At 65.7% G+C, this 14,451-nt stretch overlaps 1 protein-coding gene across 1 annotated transcript in view; it reads left to right on the forward strand.

Annotated features, from left to right (window-relative positions):
- Positions 1–8,030, forward strand: part of NPHP4 (nephrocystin 4) — a 52,861-nt gene extending 44,831 nt beyond the window's left edge. Inside the window, exons 21-28 of the mRNA XM_081085495.1 lie at positions 577–660; positions 2,927–3,083; positions 4,185–4,270; positions 4,728–4,813; positions 5,644–5,815; positions 6,341–6,520; positions 6,776–6,919; positions 7,480–8,030. Of these exons, the coding sequence (XP_080941621.1) occupies positions 577–660; positions 2,927–3,083; positions 4,185–4,270; positions 4,728–4,813; positions 5,644–5,815; positions 6,341–6,520; positions 6,776–6,919; positions 7,480–7,620 (1,050 nt within the window). The 3' untranslated portion in view covers positions 7,621–8,030. The remainder of the gene's footprint in view (positions 1–576; positions 661–2,926; positions 3,084–4,184; positions 4,271–4,727; positions 4,814–5,643; positions 5,816–6,340; positions 6,521–6,775; positions 6,920–7,479) is intronic.
- The last annotated feature ends 6,421 nt before the right edge of the window (positions 8,031–14,451 follow it).

Below are 14,451 nucleotides of genomic sequence, written 5' to 3' on the forward strand. Positions count from 1 at the left end.
AGGTCGCTGTGAGGTCGCTGAGAGGGTCGCTGTGAGGTCGCTGTGAGGTCGCTGAGAGGGTCGCTGTGAGGTCGCTGAGAGGGTCGCTGTGAGGTCGCTGAGAGGGTCGCTGTGAGATCCGCTGTGAGGGTAGCTGTGAGGTCGCTGTGAGGTCGCTATGAGGTCCCTGTGAGGTCGCTGAGAGGTCACTGTGAGGGTAGCTGAGAGGTCGCTGTGAGGTCGCTGTGAGCGTCACTATGAGGTCGCTGTGAGGTCACCGTGAGGTCGCTGAGAGGTCGCTGTGAGGTCGCTGTGAGGTCACTGTCACTGTGAGGTCGCCGTGAGGTCGCTGAGAGGTTGCTGTGAGCGTCACTGAGGTCGCTGTGAGGGTCGCTGTGAGTTCGCTGTGAGGTCGCCGTGAGGTCGTTGTGAGGTCGCTGAGAGGTCGCTGTGAGCGTCGCTGAGGTCACTGTGAGGTCGCTGTGAGCACCGTGAGGCCAGGGCAGCTGTCCCGCAGTGGACCGTCCTGCGGGTGGACAGCAGTGCCTGCCCCCGGGATCCGTCCGTGACCCGCGGGTGCCGGTTGCTTTCCCACAGGCCTCTGCGGACCTGAGACCTGAGAAGGGCACGGACCCCGGATCCCCTGTGAAGGACAGCGTGATGCCCACCAGACACGCCAAGGTGCGGGCAGAGGACAGGCCTGATCTGAGGTGCAGGAGGCCGTGGGGGGCGAGCCGGTGTCCTCCACGGGGACCGGGCAGTGTCATGGGTTCTGCTGGCTCTCGGGCCGCCTGGGCCCAGCCCCTCCGCCCTGGCCGGCCTCCTGGAGGGAAGGGGTGCGGGCAGGGCACTCAGAGGGGGACTTCCCCGTCCAGGTGCTGGCACGGCTGCTGGCTGGGTGTCTCACGTGGAGGCGTCTCCCAGTCACTCACCACGTGCAGCCCTTGGTGCTGGCGTGAGCCGCTGCCCCGTGCCCACTGTCCTCGCGCTCCGTCTCTGCGGCTGCCTGCGCAGGCCCGGGGGCTGGCTATGCCCGTGCCCAGCATCCCATCGGGTGCAGAGTACCCTCCATCCCTCTGGTGCTTCCTTCCTGCCGGCAGGCGGCTGTGTGCCTGCTCCCTCCCTGAGCGGCCCCGTACCAGCTCCTGGGTGGAGAAGGGTATTGAGAAACCAAACCTGGGTGCTGGGCGTGGGCACGGGTGCCCGTCAGACGCAGCCGCCGCCTGTGGGGCTGGAGGGGAGATCGCACCAGCGCCCAGGGCGGTGTGGTATCGCGGGTGTCACGGGTATCGTGGGCTTGTCAGCAGCCCTTCCCCTCGGTTTGTGATCCCATTTCTGCCGTGAGAAACTGGCTTCGTCCTCCTCCATGTATCTACCTGTCTGCTCAGTTTGAGGACAGCCAGCCTGTGACGTGCTGCCCCGTGGGCCGGTGCTGCCCCCGTGGCCCGGTGCTGCCGGCCGCAGTGGCTGGTGGTGTGTGTGTGTGTGTGTGCGCTTGTGCGTGTGCACTGAACACGTGGTGCAGCCCCCGACGGGATCCCGCAGGCCTGTGCTCACGCTCTCTGAGGGACTCCTCCGGGCAGTCATGTCCCCACCTCAACGTGTGTGACCTGTTTGTTTCTCTTGTTTCTCACACATACAGGTCCTTTAAACATTAACGTAGTTTTCAAGTTGGAAGCATTTACATGAGTCCAAAATCAAGCTATAAAATGAGATACATGTAGGAAGAGCTGGTTACCTTTCCCACCCCTTTCCCTGTGTGCACGTACATGCGTACACACACGTGTGTACATGCATGTGAACATGTGTGTGTGTTGTGTGTGCAGAGCATGAACCTTGGTGGGTGCACGGAGCCCTCCTGTTCCCTCTGTCAAAGCCTCTGTGGGGCGGGTGCTCATTGCGTGTCCGCCACTCCCCGTCCGTGGACTCGGAGCCCCTCTAGCCCTTGGCCGTGGCACGAGGTGCTGCACACGGGTCCGCTGCCCGCTCTCCGCAGGGCTGGCCCGTCTGCACCGATGGGCGCTTTCCAGAGCGTCCGCTGACCTGCACCAACGGCCAGCGCTCTCAGAGCCTAGTGTCGCGGACACTGCGGAGAGTGCAGGTTCGGTCTGAGCGCTCAGTTATAGGGGCACGTTCTGCTCGAGCAGCACAGGAGATAAAGTCGTTTTCCAGTCGCTGCCTCAGTGAGGCGATAGAACGCTGGTGGGTGTCAGGGCACCCCGACGGTGTGAGCGTGGGCCTGGGGCTTCTCTCCGAGCCGGGGCACAGGCCCAGGAGCACACCGCGTGCGGGGACCGACCCGCAGGGCGACGCCTTCAGATGCAGCTTCAAAAGGCAAAGCCAGACGCAGAGCTGCCGGAAGGGTTGAGGGGCCCATGGGCAGCGGGGGCACAGACTCGGGGGTTGGGCGGGGCTGGGCACAGGCTGGGGGGGCACAGACTCGGGGTGTCGGGCGGGGCTGGGCACAGGCGGGGGGGGCACAGACTCAGGGTGTCGGGCGGGGCTGGGCACGGGGTAGGGGGTGACTCAGATTCGGTGTGGGGTGGGGCTGGGCACAGGTGGAAGGGGGCACAGACTCAGGTCGGGCGGGGCTGGGCACAGAGCTCTGCTGTGTGGAGGGTGTGCCGTTCCGAGCGGGACGTGGGCTTGCGGCGGCTGTCCCGTTCTAGTTTGCCACCAAAACCTTCCCTCCATGCCTGTCCCTTGCATGTGCGCCGGGAAGAGGCGGGGTCGGTGGCAGTTGAAGGGTGCGCCCTCCTCAGGAGGAAGAGCAGTGGCGGCCATCGTGGTGCACACGGGGGGACGCGTCCACAGGCGGGCGCCGTGCGGGGCGCCGCCCTCTGTGTGGGCAGCCTGTGCCGACGGCCCTGTCTCCGATCGTGCCCCCGGGGGGCGGTGAGGACCGCGGAGACCGGCCGTGTGCGCCCTGACGCCCCCCCGCTCGCAGGTGCTGTTCCGGGCGGGCGGCGGCCGGCCCCTGGCCGTGCTCCTGCTGACGGTGCAGCCGCAGCCGCCCGCGGTGGACCAGGTCTTCCGCTTCTACCACCCGGAGCTCACCTTCCTGAAGAAGGCCGTCCGCCTGCCCCCCTGGCACATGCTCCCAGGCAGGTCCCGTCGGGCCGGGTGTGCTGTGGCTCAGCTGGGAACGGTTCTCCCCGAGGGGCGGTGGCATCGTCCTTACCCTGCGATGCTCTCACCCGGCACCCGGCACCCGGCACCCGGCACAGCGGTCGGCTCTCCCTCCTGCCTGTGTCATTTCAAACCGAAGACAGTGCGCCCGCGGCGCCCCCCCCGCCCCCGCGCTGGTGCCTGTGGCCCCCCCCCCCGCGCTGGTGCCTGTGGCCCCCCGCCCCCCCCCCCGCGCTGGTGCCTGTGGCCCCCCGCCCCCCCCCCGCGCTGGTGCCTGTGTCCCCCCCCCCACTGCGCTGGTGCCTGTGTCCCTCCCCCACTGCGCTGGTGCCTGTGTCCCCCCCCCACTGCGCTGGTGCCTGTGTCCCCCCCCCACTGCGCTGGTGCCTGTGGCCCCCCCCCCACTGCGCTGGTGCCTGTGTCCCCCCCCCCCACTGCGCTGGTGCCTGTGTCCCCCCCCCCCCCACTGCGCTGGTGCCTGTGTCCCTCCCCCACTGCACTGGTGCCTGTGGCCCCCCCCCACTGCGCTGGTGCCTGTGTCCCCCCCCCACTGCGCTGGTGCCTGTGTCCCCCCCCACTGTGCTGGTGCCTGTGGCCCCCCCCCACTGCGCTGGTGCCTGTGTCCCCCCCCCCACTGCGCTGGTGCCTGTGTCCCCCCCCCACTGCGCTGGTGCCTGTGTCCCCCCCCCACTGCGCTGGTGCCTGTGGGCCCCCCCACTGCGCTGGTGCCTGTGGCCCCCCCCCCCACTGCGCTGGTGCCTGTGTCCCCCCCCACTGCGCTGGTGCCTGTGGCCCCCCCCCACTGCGCTGGTGCCTGTGGCCCCCCCCCCGACTGCGCTGGTGCCTGTGCCCCCCCCACCCCCACCCCCGACTGCGCTGGTGCCTGTGGTGCTGAGGGAGCCGCGCTGGCTGCGGGCACTCGCGCTTCCGCTATGGCCTTTGCCTGTGGACAGGCCCCACGCAGGGGCGGCCGAGCAGGAACCCAGCGTCCATGCAGGGGCGGCGTGGAGGCCCGTCCCCCCGGCACCGGCCGCGCCTGTCGGGAGACACCTTTGTCTTGGTATTTTCCGCTCCAGGTGCTCCCGTGGGGAAGCCTGGCGAGGCGCCCCCGGTCCACGTCCGCTGCAGCGACCCGCACGTCATCTGTGAGACCCAGAATACGGTGAGTGGCCGCTCCGTCCTCCCCGCACGCCCGCCATCCCTGCACCCCCTGCCGCTCCTCGCGTCTCTGTGCGCAGCCTCTTCCCAGGTGAGGGGCTGTTTGCCGGGCCTGTGAGAGCTTCCTGGGTGAGTCCTCACCTTCCTGCCAGCACACAGGCCCTTGGCTATCCAAGGGGAGTGAGTGAGGAGCGAGTGTACGAGGGCATCTGTTAATCGCCGCTGTGTACAGGGAGCGGCTGTCATGCGAGAGGCTGGGGACGGGCTCCTGCAGGAGAAAGTTACTGAGCTCAGTGTGCAATCAAGGCGTTTTCTCTTCGCTGTGAAAACACTAGTGGGTTCTGAGTAGCACAGAAAACTAGAGGCGTCGGGGCCTGGTTCTCACCTGCTGTGGCCTCGCGGGGGCCGGGGGCGGGGTCAGGTCCAGGGGCGGCGTCCCTGTGATGCCCCACTGTCCGCAGGGTCCGGGGGAGCCGAGGGACGTGTTCCTGAAGGTGGCCAGTGGCCCGAGCCCGGATGTCAAAGACTTCTTTGTTGTCATTTACGTGTGAGTATGTGAGCCTGGCGGTCGGCGGCAGGGGGTGGGGCGAGGGGTGGGGAGGAAGCAGCGCGTGCTGGGCGTTGAGCGTGGCTAGGTCTGCCTGCTCCGCAGCTACTCATGGGCTGGCAGGGGCCTGGCGAAGGGCGCCCTCCGCTCAGAGCGGCTCCTGCGGCCCGAGGGACGGTGGGTCCAGAGCCCAAGGAGAGGAAGTGGAGGCAGCCGTGCGGCACATTCAGTCCCGGACCCGCTGCCGGTCCAGTGCTTCCTCCGGGCGATGGAGACTGTCGGCCCGCCCTCTGCTCCCCCCACTGCAGTGACCCTGTTCGGGGACCTGGGCCCTCCCGTCCCTGGAAGTGGCGTCTCCCAGCCCCGAGAAGTCAAAGCTGGTGCGGGTGAGGTGTCGGCACCTCTGAGAACAGGGCAGTGAGCAGCCTGTGTGCAGTGCCCGTCACGGGCGGAGGGACCCGCAGCTTGCAGTCCCCACCAGACGCTGAGGGGATGCATTGCTGAGTCCATTTTCCAGGAAAGAGCCCCGTCCTGCAGTCCCGGCAGTGGACGCCGGGTTCCTGAGCTCAGGCCTGCTGACCTCCAGGCCGCGGCCTTACACGGAGCGCAGCCACGGCCCTGCCTCAGGCCTGGTTCGCGGTTCCGGCTACCCAGGGGGCCTGGCTGCGAAGCCCACACTGACATCCCTCTCGTCCCCCCTGAGTCCAAGTGACGCCTGGGCTGCAGTCCCCAAGCCGCCCACGCAGGAGGGTGACAGCAGCTGTCTGCGCGCCCTCCTGCCCCCTCTTCCGGGCAGCCTTCTCGGCTTCCTCCTGGCTCTGTCCCCACAGGGACCGCTGGCTGGCGGCGCCCGTCCAGATCTGGCAGGTGCATCTGCACTCTCTGCAGCGCGTGGACGTGTCCTGTGTCGTGGGCCAGCGGACCCGCCTGTCCCTGGTCCTCCGGGGGACGCCGACACTCAGGAACGTGCGGGCCTTCACCTCGCACCCCCAGGAGCTGACGGTGCGGCCCTGGGCTACCGGACCCCTTCAGTTCTCTGCACTGCCATTCTCGCCCACCTGGGGCAGCGGGGCGGGCGGTGGGCGTGGGCTGCGCTCAGTGGGTGGTCCCGAGGATGGGCTCACTGCCCCTTGGACTGGTGGTCTGTGGAGTCTCCGTCCGATTCCTTTATCAGGCCATCGAGGGGCGGGGACACGTACACCCACAGCCTGTCTCAGAGTCGCCGGGAGGAGATACTAAGTCTGAGTCAGTGCAGCCAGTCGCTCTGCTCAGAGGGCCGGGCGGGCTCCTGCCGGCGGCTCCGTGAGAGCCAGAGGGGTTGCCGCCACGTGGGAGGGGACCTGCCCGACACAGGGCGTCAGACACGGTGGTGAACAGGCTGTGACCGCGGTGGCCCGGCCCTGACGGAGATCCGCCCTTTCTGCCGCACGCCGGCCACGTGGGCCCCGAGCAGGTGGTCCCCCAGCAGCGGGTCCCTTGGGGGCGGGTGCCAGAACCCCTCGTCCCACTCGCTCTCTGTTTCTGAAGATGGACCCCAAAGGCGTCTTCGCGCTGCCGCCCCACGGGGTGCAGGACCTGCACGTGGGCGTGAGGCCCCGCCGGGCGGGCAGCCGCTTCGTGCACCTGAACGTGGTCGACGTGGACTTCCACCAGCTGGTGGCCTCCTGGCTCGTGTGCCTCTCCTGCCGGCCGCCTCTCATCTCCAAGGTCTGGGAGGGGGCGTGCGTGGGCACAGGCGTGGGCGCACGGTGGTCACCTGGTCCTCCACCAGGCCTGGCTCCAGGCAGGAGCTTCCTCCCATCCTCCTGGCCCTGGGGGGACGGGGGGCTGCTCCTGTGCTGGGGGCCCCTCCCCTGGGAGCCCTGAGGGGGGGCTGTCCGTCCTGCGTCCCAGCTGCTGGGCCCCCCGCAGAGCAGGCTCAGGAGTCCCTGCAGGAGCCCAGCCCATGCCGTCCTCCCACAGGCCTTCGAGATCACCATGGCCGTGGGGGAGGGGAAGGGCGCCCACAAGCAGATCACCTACACCAACCCCTACCCCTTCCGCCGGGCCTACCGCCTGCACAGCGACCACCCTGATCTGCTGCAGTTCACGGAGGACACCTTCCAGGTGGGCCCCGTGCGGGTTGGGGCCTGAGCCCTGGGCTGGGGACGGAGGTAGGAGCCAGGCCATCGGGTAGTGGCGTCTCCACCGAGCCCTGGGCGGCGAGCTGGGCGGCTGCGCTCTGGTGCGGTGCTGGGGAGGGTGCGGGGGGAGGGCACCTCTGTGAGCGCCACTGCTTCGTCTCAGAGAGACCCGCGTCCAGGCGACATTTCAGGGACTGGGCCTGATGACCGACCCAACCTGTGGTTTCTCCAAAGTTTGACCAGAACTGCCCCACATTGACCCTTGTCTGTCTTGAGCGTTGGAGGGAAGGTGGCAGGAAGCAGTGGGGGTGCCTCTGTGGCTGGGAGTGTCCCCGGGTTATGGAACGCGGTCATGTGGGCCTCAGGAGCAGGGGCACCGCAGCTCAGAGCTGGTGCCTGGAGGACCCCCAGCCCACGGCCGAGGCAGGAGCCAGGCCAAGGTGCTCTGTGGGTCACGCAGGCCAGGGCTGGAGGGAGCACGTGGTGGTGGAGGTTGCTGGAGGAGAGGGCGCTGGGCTGGGCGCTGACGGCCGCCTCTTCCAGGTCGCGGGCGGAGAGACCTACACCATCGGCCTGCGGTTCGCGCCCAGTCAGAGGGCCGGGGAGCGGGAGGTGCTCATCCACATCAACGACCACGAGGACAAGAATGAGGAGACGTTCTGTGTGAAGGTCGTCTACCAGTGAAGGAGCCTCCGTGGCCGCCCGGCCTCCGTGGCCTCCCGGCCTCCCCCGCCTCCATGGCCGCCACGGACCCCCACGGGTGGCGGCCTCCCAGCGGCGGACAGCAGTGGCCAGGGAGTGGGTGTCGCAGGCCCTGGCGCTCGGAAGGCTGCTCTGGTGGAGCTGCTGCTCTCAGTGGGGCGAGAGCGTGGGCCGCGGCTGCACGGCCAGGGCTCGGGCACACGAGAGCCACCGGCTAGGACGTTTCCATTTGTTTTCAGCGACGGTTTTTTCAGAATCAGCTTAAATGATAAAAGGATGTTTTCTTACTGGGTTTTTACAAACATGTCATTTACTATGCAACGTTTTATATGGGAATATATCTTTTTAAAGTTACGTATGAAAATAGTAAACTTTTACACATTTTTCTCTTTGGACAGTTTTCTTGGGTGTTTTCTGCTGTTTGCAGCCTCGTCGGGTTTTCTCTCTGCTGCGTAAACCTGGTTTTCCCTTGGGGACAGCGTGGTGGAGGGACAGGCGGTGGCCGGTGGCCTCCTGGGCGTCTGCTCAGAGTTGGTGGGTGGAGGGGGCATGACTTGGACCTGCTTCTGCTTCTGGTCCCCCCGGAAAAGCAGGGTAACAGCTCATCCCAGGCCGCAACTTAATCCCACCTGCAAGGTCCCCTCCAGCTCAGGTCACATGGACAAAGGCCAGAACCCAGTCACGCGGCCCAGACTCTGCCTGAGCTGTCCCCACCCCCCCTCCCCAGGCGCAGTCAGACCCCACAGAAGTGCTCCCTGTGGTGGCTCTGGAAAGCCCCTTGCAGCTGGCGCCATCCTTTCCCTCAGCCCCTCCCCCACAGTCCGGGAGCCCCTCCCCGTGTCTGCGAGCTCACACTGAGCCCGCTCCTGCTCCTGGGCACAGGTCACAGGTGAGGCCGAGCCCTCCGGGGAGTGAGAATCGGGCGCCTTTCAAAGCTTCCTGCCCCCTGTGCGGCCTCCCTCCTCCTCCTTCCTCACAGAGAACGGCATCTCTTGGTTACGATGAATTTTCAGTTCACAGCCAGGGTCCCTTCTCCCTTCAAAACAGTGCGCTCGGCCGGCCCCGGACCCGCTTTTCCGTCCCCCCTGGCTCCGCGGCCCGCGTCCAGCTGGCACCCGCGTGGCCTGCGGTTTGCAGGACTGGGCCGGGCCCGGCCTCGCACACAGACCGCCCACCGTCTCCGGAACCTGGTCGTTTCCATCAAGGGCGCTTTCAGCGCGCCTGCTCTCCCCCCCCCCCCCCCCCCCCCCCCCCCGCCTGTTGAAAGCTCCTTTTCACTAAATGGAGCCAAATGAAAGGCAGATTACCGGCGCTGCTTTGCGTCTGCTGATGACTTAATGCTATGTTTGACTCTATTTAGAAGTAAACGAAGGCGCCTCTGAAAACTGTTGCCCCAAGTTCCCAGAAGCTGGGAAAACAGCCATTACGTTTGCTTCACGGCCTCTTTCACCTCCCGATGGGCGTCCAGGTGTGTGCAACCCTGGCCTCAACCTGGGCGCGGCCTTTTCACTCTCACCTCTAGGGACGCAAGCTGAGGGCCTGCCTGGAGAAACGGAGGCGGGGAGGGGAGGGGAGGGGAGGGGAGGAGAGAGGAGGTGGGGGGGGAGAGAGAGGAGGGGAGAGGAGGCGGGGAGGGGAGGGGAGGTGGGGAGGGGAGAGAGGAGGGGAGGAGGGAGGGGGGGGAGGAGGGGAGAGGAGGCGGGGAGGGGAGGGGAGGGGAGGCCGGGAGGGCATCGGCCTGCCTGGAGAGGGAGTTCAGGCGGTCAGTGTCTGGTGTACTGGGCACATGGGGTAGCCGCCCTCCAGGGTGGTGGCCGGAGGGGCAATGGATTCGGAAGCCCTTCCCGCTGGTGAAGGCGGGCGGGGCTCAGCGTACAGCTAAGGCCCACCAGTTAGGGCGCATCTGCTGGCCACGCCACGTGGGCCCTTCTGACCCCAAAGCAAAGCCGGGTCTGAGCTGGTGGGTGGGAGACCGTGCAGAGTGAGGGCCGTGGACGCCGGCCTGTCTCTCCACACTGCTCCTGCCCACCCCCCCCCCCCCCGGCCGTGGGCAGTGGGCAGCCAAGTGCAGGTTGCAGAATGGACTGAGGGACTGTGGCCACACCAGCTGCGGGCTGAACGTGTCCCCCAGAACCTCAGAATGTGCCCTCATTTGGGAATAGAGTCTTTGCTGGTGGCATCAAGGTAAAGACCGAGATGACTGCATACTGGGTGGGTGGTCCCTCAGTTCAGAGGGAGTTGTTACAGGAGAAGGAAGGGGACACACAGGGTTCACGTGATGCTGGAGCAGAGGGGAGGGAGGTGCCCCGCGCAGACTCAGGAGGCGGGGCTTTGTGGCAGGTCAGCCCCTCCCTCAGGTCACAGGCATGGCTGCCCCCTCCCCCCCACACTCCACATGACTGGACTAACCTGACCCGGGGCGCAGGACGTCCTAGAGGGGACAGAGGCAGAGGACATTCACCCACACACGCGGGGGAGGGGACGCTCGGCTGGTGGCGCCCTCTTGTCTCTCCTGGTTTCTGCTGAATCCCGGGAACTGAGGTCCCTGCTGCGCACCTGAGTGCCGAGGTGAAGGTTACAGAGCCTTTTCCCTCGGGGTAGGCAGAGGCCCCCTGCCTTGTCTCGGCGAGAGGGGACTCCTCCTGTGAATGATGATTTTAATTGATTAATTTGCTCAATTCTCTCGATCCCGTTGCTGTGGGATGCCCTCCTCTAGCGGAGTGGCGGGCAGGTAACGATGCTTTAATATTTGCGCGGCTCCGAAGTGACGCCGCGATGGCCCAGGGGCCGCCGTGGGGCGGTGGCTTTAAAACAACTCCCGCTGTCTCACCATGACGATGGGAGCAGGTCCCCAGGCTGCGGGGCTCAGCCTGGTCCCTCCCCGGGACCGCGGGGACCCAGCGAGGCCGGACCCAGAGGGACCCGGCCACTCGTCCGTCCAGCCCCGAGGCCGCCTTGCCTGTCAGTGAGAGGTGGGTCCTGGTGTGGTTCGTCCCGTCCCCTCCCCCCCCCCCCCCCGCCGGGAGGTGTTTCCAGGTCAGTGAGTCCTGATGGTTCCGGCGCGGCCGCCCAAGGGGCAGAGGTGCTCGGTGGGGCTTTCTCGGCGATTGCTTTGCCAACTTTGCTGCCAGGATGCTCAGCGCCAGGAGCCCCGACTCTCGGGAAGGGCGGGATGGCTGCTGAGGTCTGTGGTCCAGCCCCGAGGCCCATCATACCCCAGTCCCCGCCCCCCCCAACCCCCTCCGACCGAAGCCTCTTCTGTGAATCATCTCATCTGGTGATCGCACCCCCTCCCAGACGGGTTCTCTGGGGCCCCCTTTACATGAGGCCTGGAGCCACGTGCCTTGCCCAGGTCACACAGCCGGGACCTGGGAGCATCAGGGGCTTGGCCTTGACATCCCTCTCTCACCGCTACGTGGTCTCCTCAGGGGAGCAGCCCCTGTCCCCCCGGGGGGTGCTGAGCAAGGCTGCATGTGGATGACAGCTGGGGAGCCCACACCCCACAGGGTCTGTGCCCGGGTCCCCGACAGCAGGGCCAGGAGAAGACCGGGAGTGGCAGCCAGGGCCTGGCAGTGGTCTCCACGGCCACCGCTGGCCGGCCCTGCTCCCCGGGGAGGGGGCAGCTGGCCCACCTGGACCCACCTCCCCGGCGACAGGCAGGGTTTGGGCCCAATCCCTGGACATCACGCAGTGTGGGTCAAAGGGCAAGGTTGGCTAGAGGAGTGAGGGACAGGCCGGGTCTAGAGCCCATCATGCGAAGGGGCGCCAGGCTGGGCTGGGCCCCAGGGGAGGGACCGCGCCTCCCTGGACACCCAGCTTCTTCTTCTTTTTTTTTTTTTTAAATATATTTTATTGATTTTTTACAGAGAGGAAGGGAGAGAGATAGAGAGTTAGAAACATCGATGAGAGAGAAACATCGATCAGCTGCCTCCTGCACATTTCCCACTGGGGATGTGCCTGCAACCAAGGTACATGCCCTTGACCGGAATCGAACCTGGGACCTTTCAGTCCTCAGGCCGACGCTCTATTCACTGAGCCAAACCGGTTTCGGCGACACCCAGCTTCTTAAAGGGCACGGAGACCATAGGCAGCAGGCGTGTCTGGAAATGCCAGGGGCCCGGCCCCTGGAGCCCTGGGCCTGGCGTCGCAGCCCTTGGCCTGGGCAGAGTCTGTGGGGAGGGGATTGGGAGCCGGTGGCTGGGCGAAGGGCAAGGCCTGTGGTCCAGACCAGCCGGGTCATGCGGGGAAGCGTGCCCACGGAGCTGGTCTCCCTGGTGACGGGCTACGGTTACGTAAGACACCTGCAGAGCTGGAAGGGCTAAGGCAGCGGGGAGTCATCACAGACTTGCTGCTGCTGCTGCGCCGGACGGACTCCGGGTGGGGTCGCCCTCCGGGGAGGCCAATGTGGGAGGCTGCGCCCAGGGCAGCTGTGAGGAGGAGCCGGAGGGGGCCCGCTGCCCGTCTGCACGGCCCAGGCTGCTCTCCGGTCGCAGCCAGCGCGGCGGGGGACCCAGGAGCCGCGGGGAACAGCGGAGAGAATGGCTGGCAGCCGCTGCCGGTGGTTTTGTTTTTCTTGGCGAGAGAAGTTAGGGCTGACAGTTTGGGAACTCAGTCTGCGCTTTCCCGGCAGGTGCGGAGGCTGCGGGCCGCGGGGCCCACCCGGGCGCGTTGGTCACGTGCCAGTCGCAGGCCGGCTCTCCAGGCCCCTCTGCTTGGCGCCCCCCACCCCCGCGGCACAACCGGCAATCTGGCTACAGTGGTGATAGCGCTCGTCTTTTTAAAAAATATGTTTTTATTGATTTCAGAGACGAAGGGAGAGGGAGAGGGAGAGGGAGAAACATCAGTGATGAGAGAGAAGCGTGGATCGGCTGCCTCCCGCACGCCCCCCTCTGGGGATGGAGCCCGCAACCCTGGCCTGTGCGCCGACCGGGAATGGAACCGTGACCTCCTGGCTCATAGGTCGACGCGCAACCACTGAGCCCCGCCCACCGGGCACTTTTGTCTTCTTTTTGTAAAGACTTCCTTTTTAGGACGGTTTAAGGCTCACAGCACCATCGAGGGGAAGGTCCGGAGAGTTCTCCCCGGCCCCACACAGCCTCCTGCATTGTCGCTTCACTGACCAGGATGGGACGCGTCGCCGTCACCCCCAGTCCCTGGGTGCTCGGAGGGCTCACGCGCGTGGCGCGCATCCTGTGGGTGGTGCAGTGTGAGATGACGTGTGTCCATCATCATAGCAACCTGCAGAGCAGTCTCACTGCCCTAATGTCCCCTGCACTTGCCTCTCCCCCCACCCCGTAGCCCCCCAGCCACGGCCTTCCTGCTGTCCGTCCCCCCCGCTGCCCCCCCGCTGGTGTCGGCGGCTGGGACCACCCACATGCAGGCTTTTCGGGTGGGTCATCGCTTTGACGTTTCCTCTGTGGCTTTTCCTGGCGCGATCGCCTCTTTCTTTTTAGCGTTAAGTAACACCCGGCTGTCTGGATGGACCCGGCTTCTGCATCCGCTCACCGGCTGAAAGGCGTGCCGGTCGCTCCCGAGTCCTGTCGCTTCTGAATGAAGCTGCATGAACGTCTGTGCAGGTTCCTGCCTGGACAGGGTGTTTAACTCCTTTTGGTAAATACCAGGGAGCAGGACTGCTGGGCCGTGTGGCGGGGGCATCGTTCGTTTTGTAAGAATCTGCCCAACTGTCTTCCAAAGGGGCTGCGCCCGCTGCAGGTCCCGCCGGCACCGAGCGAGGTCCCCGCTGTGCCGTGTCCTCGCCCGCACTCGCCCCGGTCGGTCAGCGTGCGGACTGTGGCCGCCCCGGGAGGTGTGTTATGCCGTCTCGCTGTTGTTTTAAGCTGTGCTTTCCTAACGACACAGGTGTGAAGCATCCTTGTCCCCCTGCCCACTCTGCCCTCCTCCTGCCCCCCCCCCTCAGGGTGGCCCAGGACTCGTGCCCTCCTGCTTCTGTGCCCCCGGAACGCTGCCCGCAGGCGGAAAGGTGCGGCAGCTGTGCTCTCCCCTCACTTTCTGTTCCCAAACCCAGGACTCTGTCCCCTCCCGGTTCCAGCAGGAGTGGCCGCGATGCCCGCGAGGCCTGCAAAAATGCAAATGAAAGTGAGATTATGATCGTTTCCACATAAGCAGCGTGGCAACTCCAATCTGGCCGGCCTGCCAGCCGAACCCGCCGGAGAGAAATCGATGTTGGAAGAGTTGCCTGTGTTCTCATGGAACATTTATTGTGGGCGCTGGGCTCCCATAAAGCCTTTCTGTAAATTATTCAGCATGGAGTTCGGATGAAATGCCAGACCCGCTCACCAAGGGGCCACCGCGTTGTTTTCTGTTACCTCTGAAGAGCTGGTCTTTTTTTTTTGGTTAAGCCTCACCCGAGGATATTTTCCCATTGATTTTTAGAGAGAGTGGAAGGGAGGAAGGGGGGGGGGAGGGGAGAGAGAGAGAGAGAAACTGATGTGAGAGAGACATGTCAATTGGTTGCCTCCCACACGTCTTGACCAAGGCTGGGGATCAAACCTGCAACCCAGGTACATGCCCTTGACCAGGAATCAAACCTGTGACCCTTTGGTGCTCAGGACGACTGAACATACTGGCCATATCACAGAGCAGCGTCGGGTGCGTGGAACCTTCCGGATTCGCTGCTCTAGCTCACGGGTTTCTGCTGGGACAGTCGCTCTGGTGGCGGCTCTCGGCAGGACAGGTCCCTGCGCGGGGCCCGGCGGTCCTCTCTCCTTCACTCCCAGCCGGCTCACCCCCACTGTTGCACTTACATGTGTGTGTGCACTTTAACTTTTATCTCTCATCGATCATTTTTGTTTG

This window comes from Myotis nattereri (genome assembly GCF_964212035.1).
Source record: "Myotis nattereri genome assembly, chromosome: 3".
Classification (NCBI taxonomy): Eukaryota; Metazoa; Chordata; class Mammalia; order Chiroptera; family Vespertilionidae; genus Myotis; species Myotis nattereri.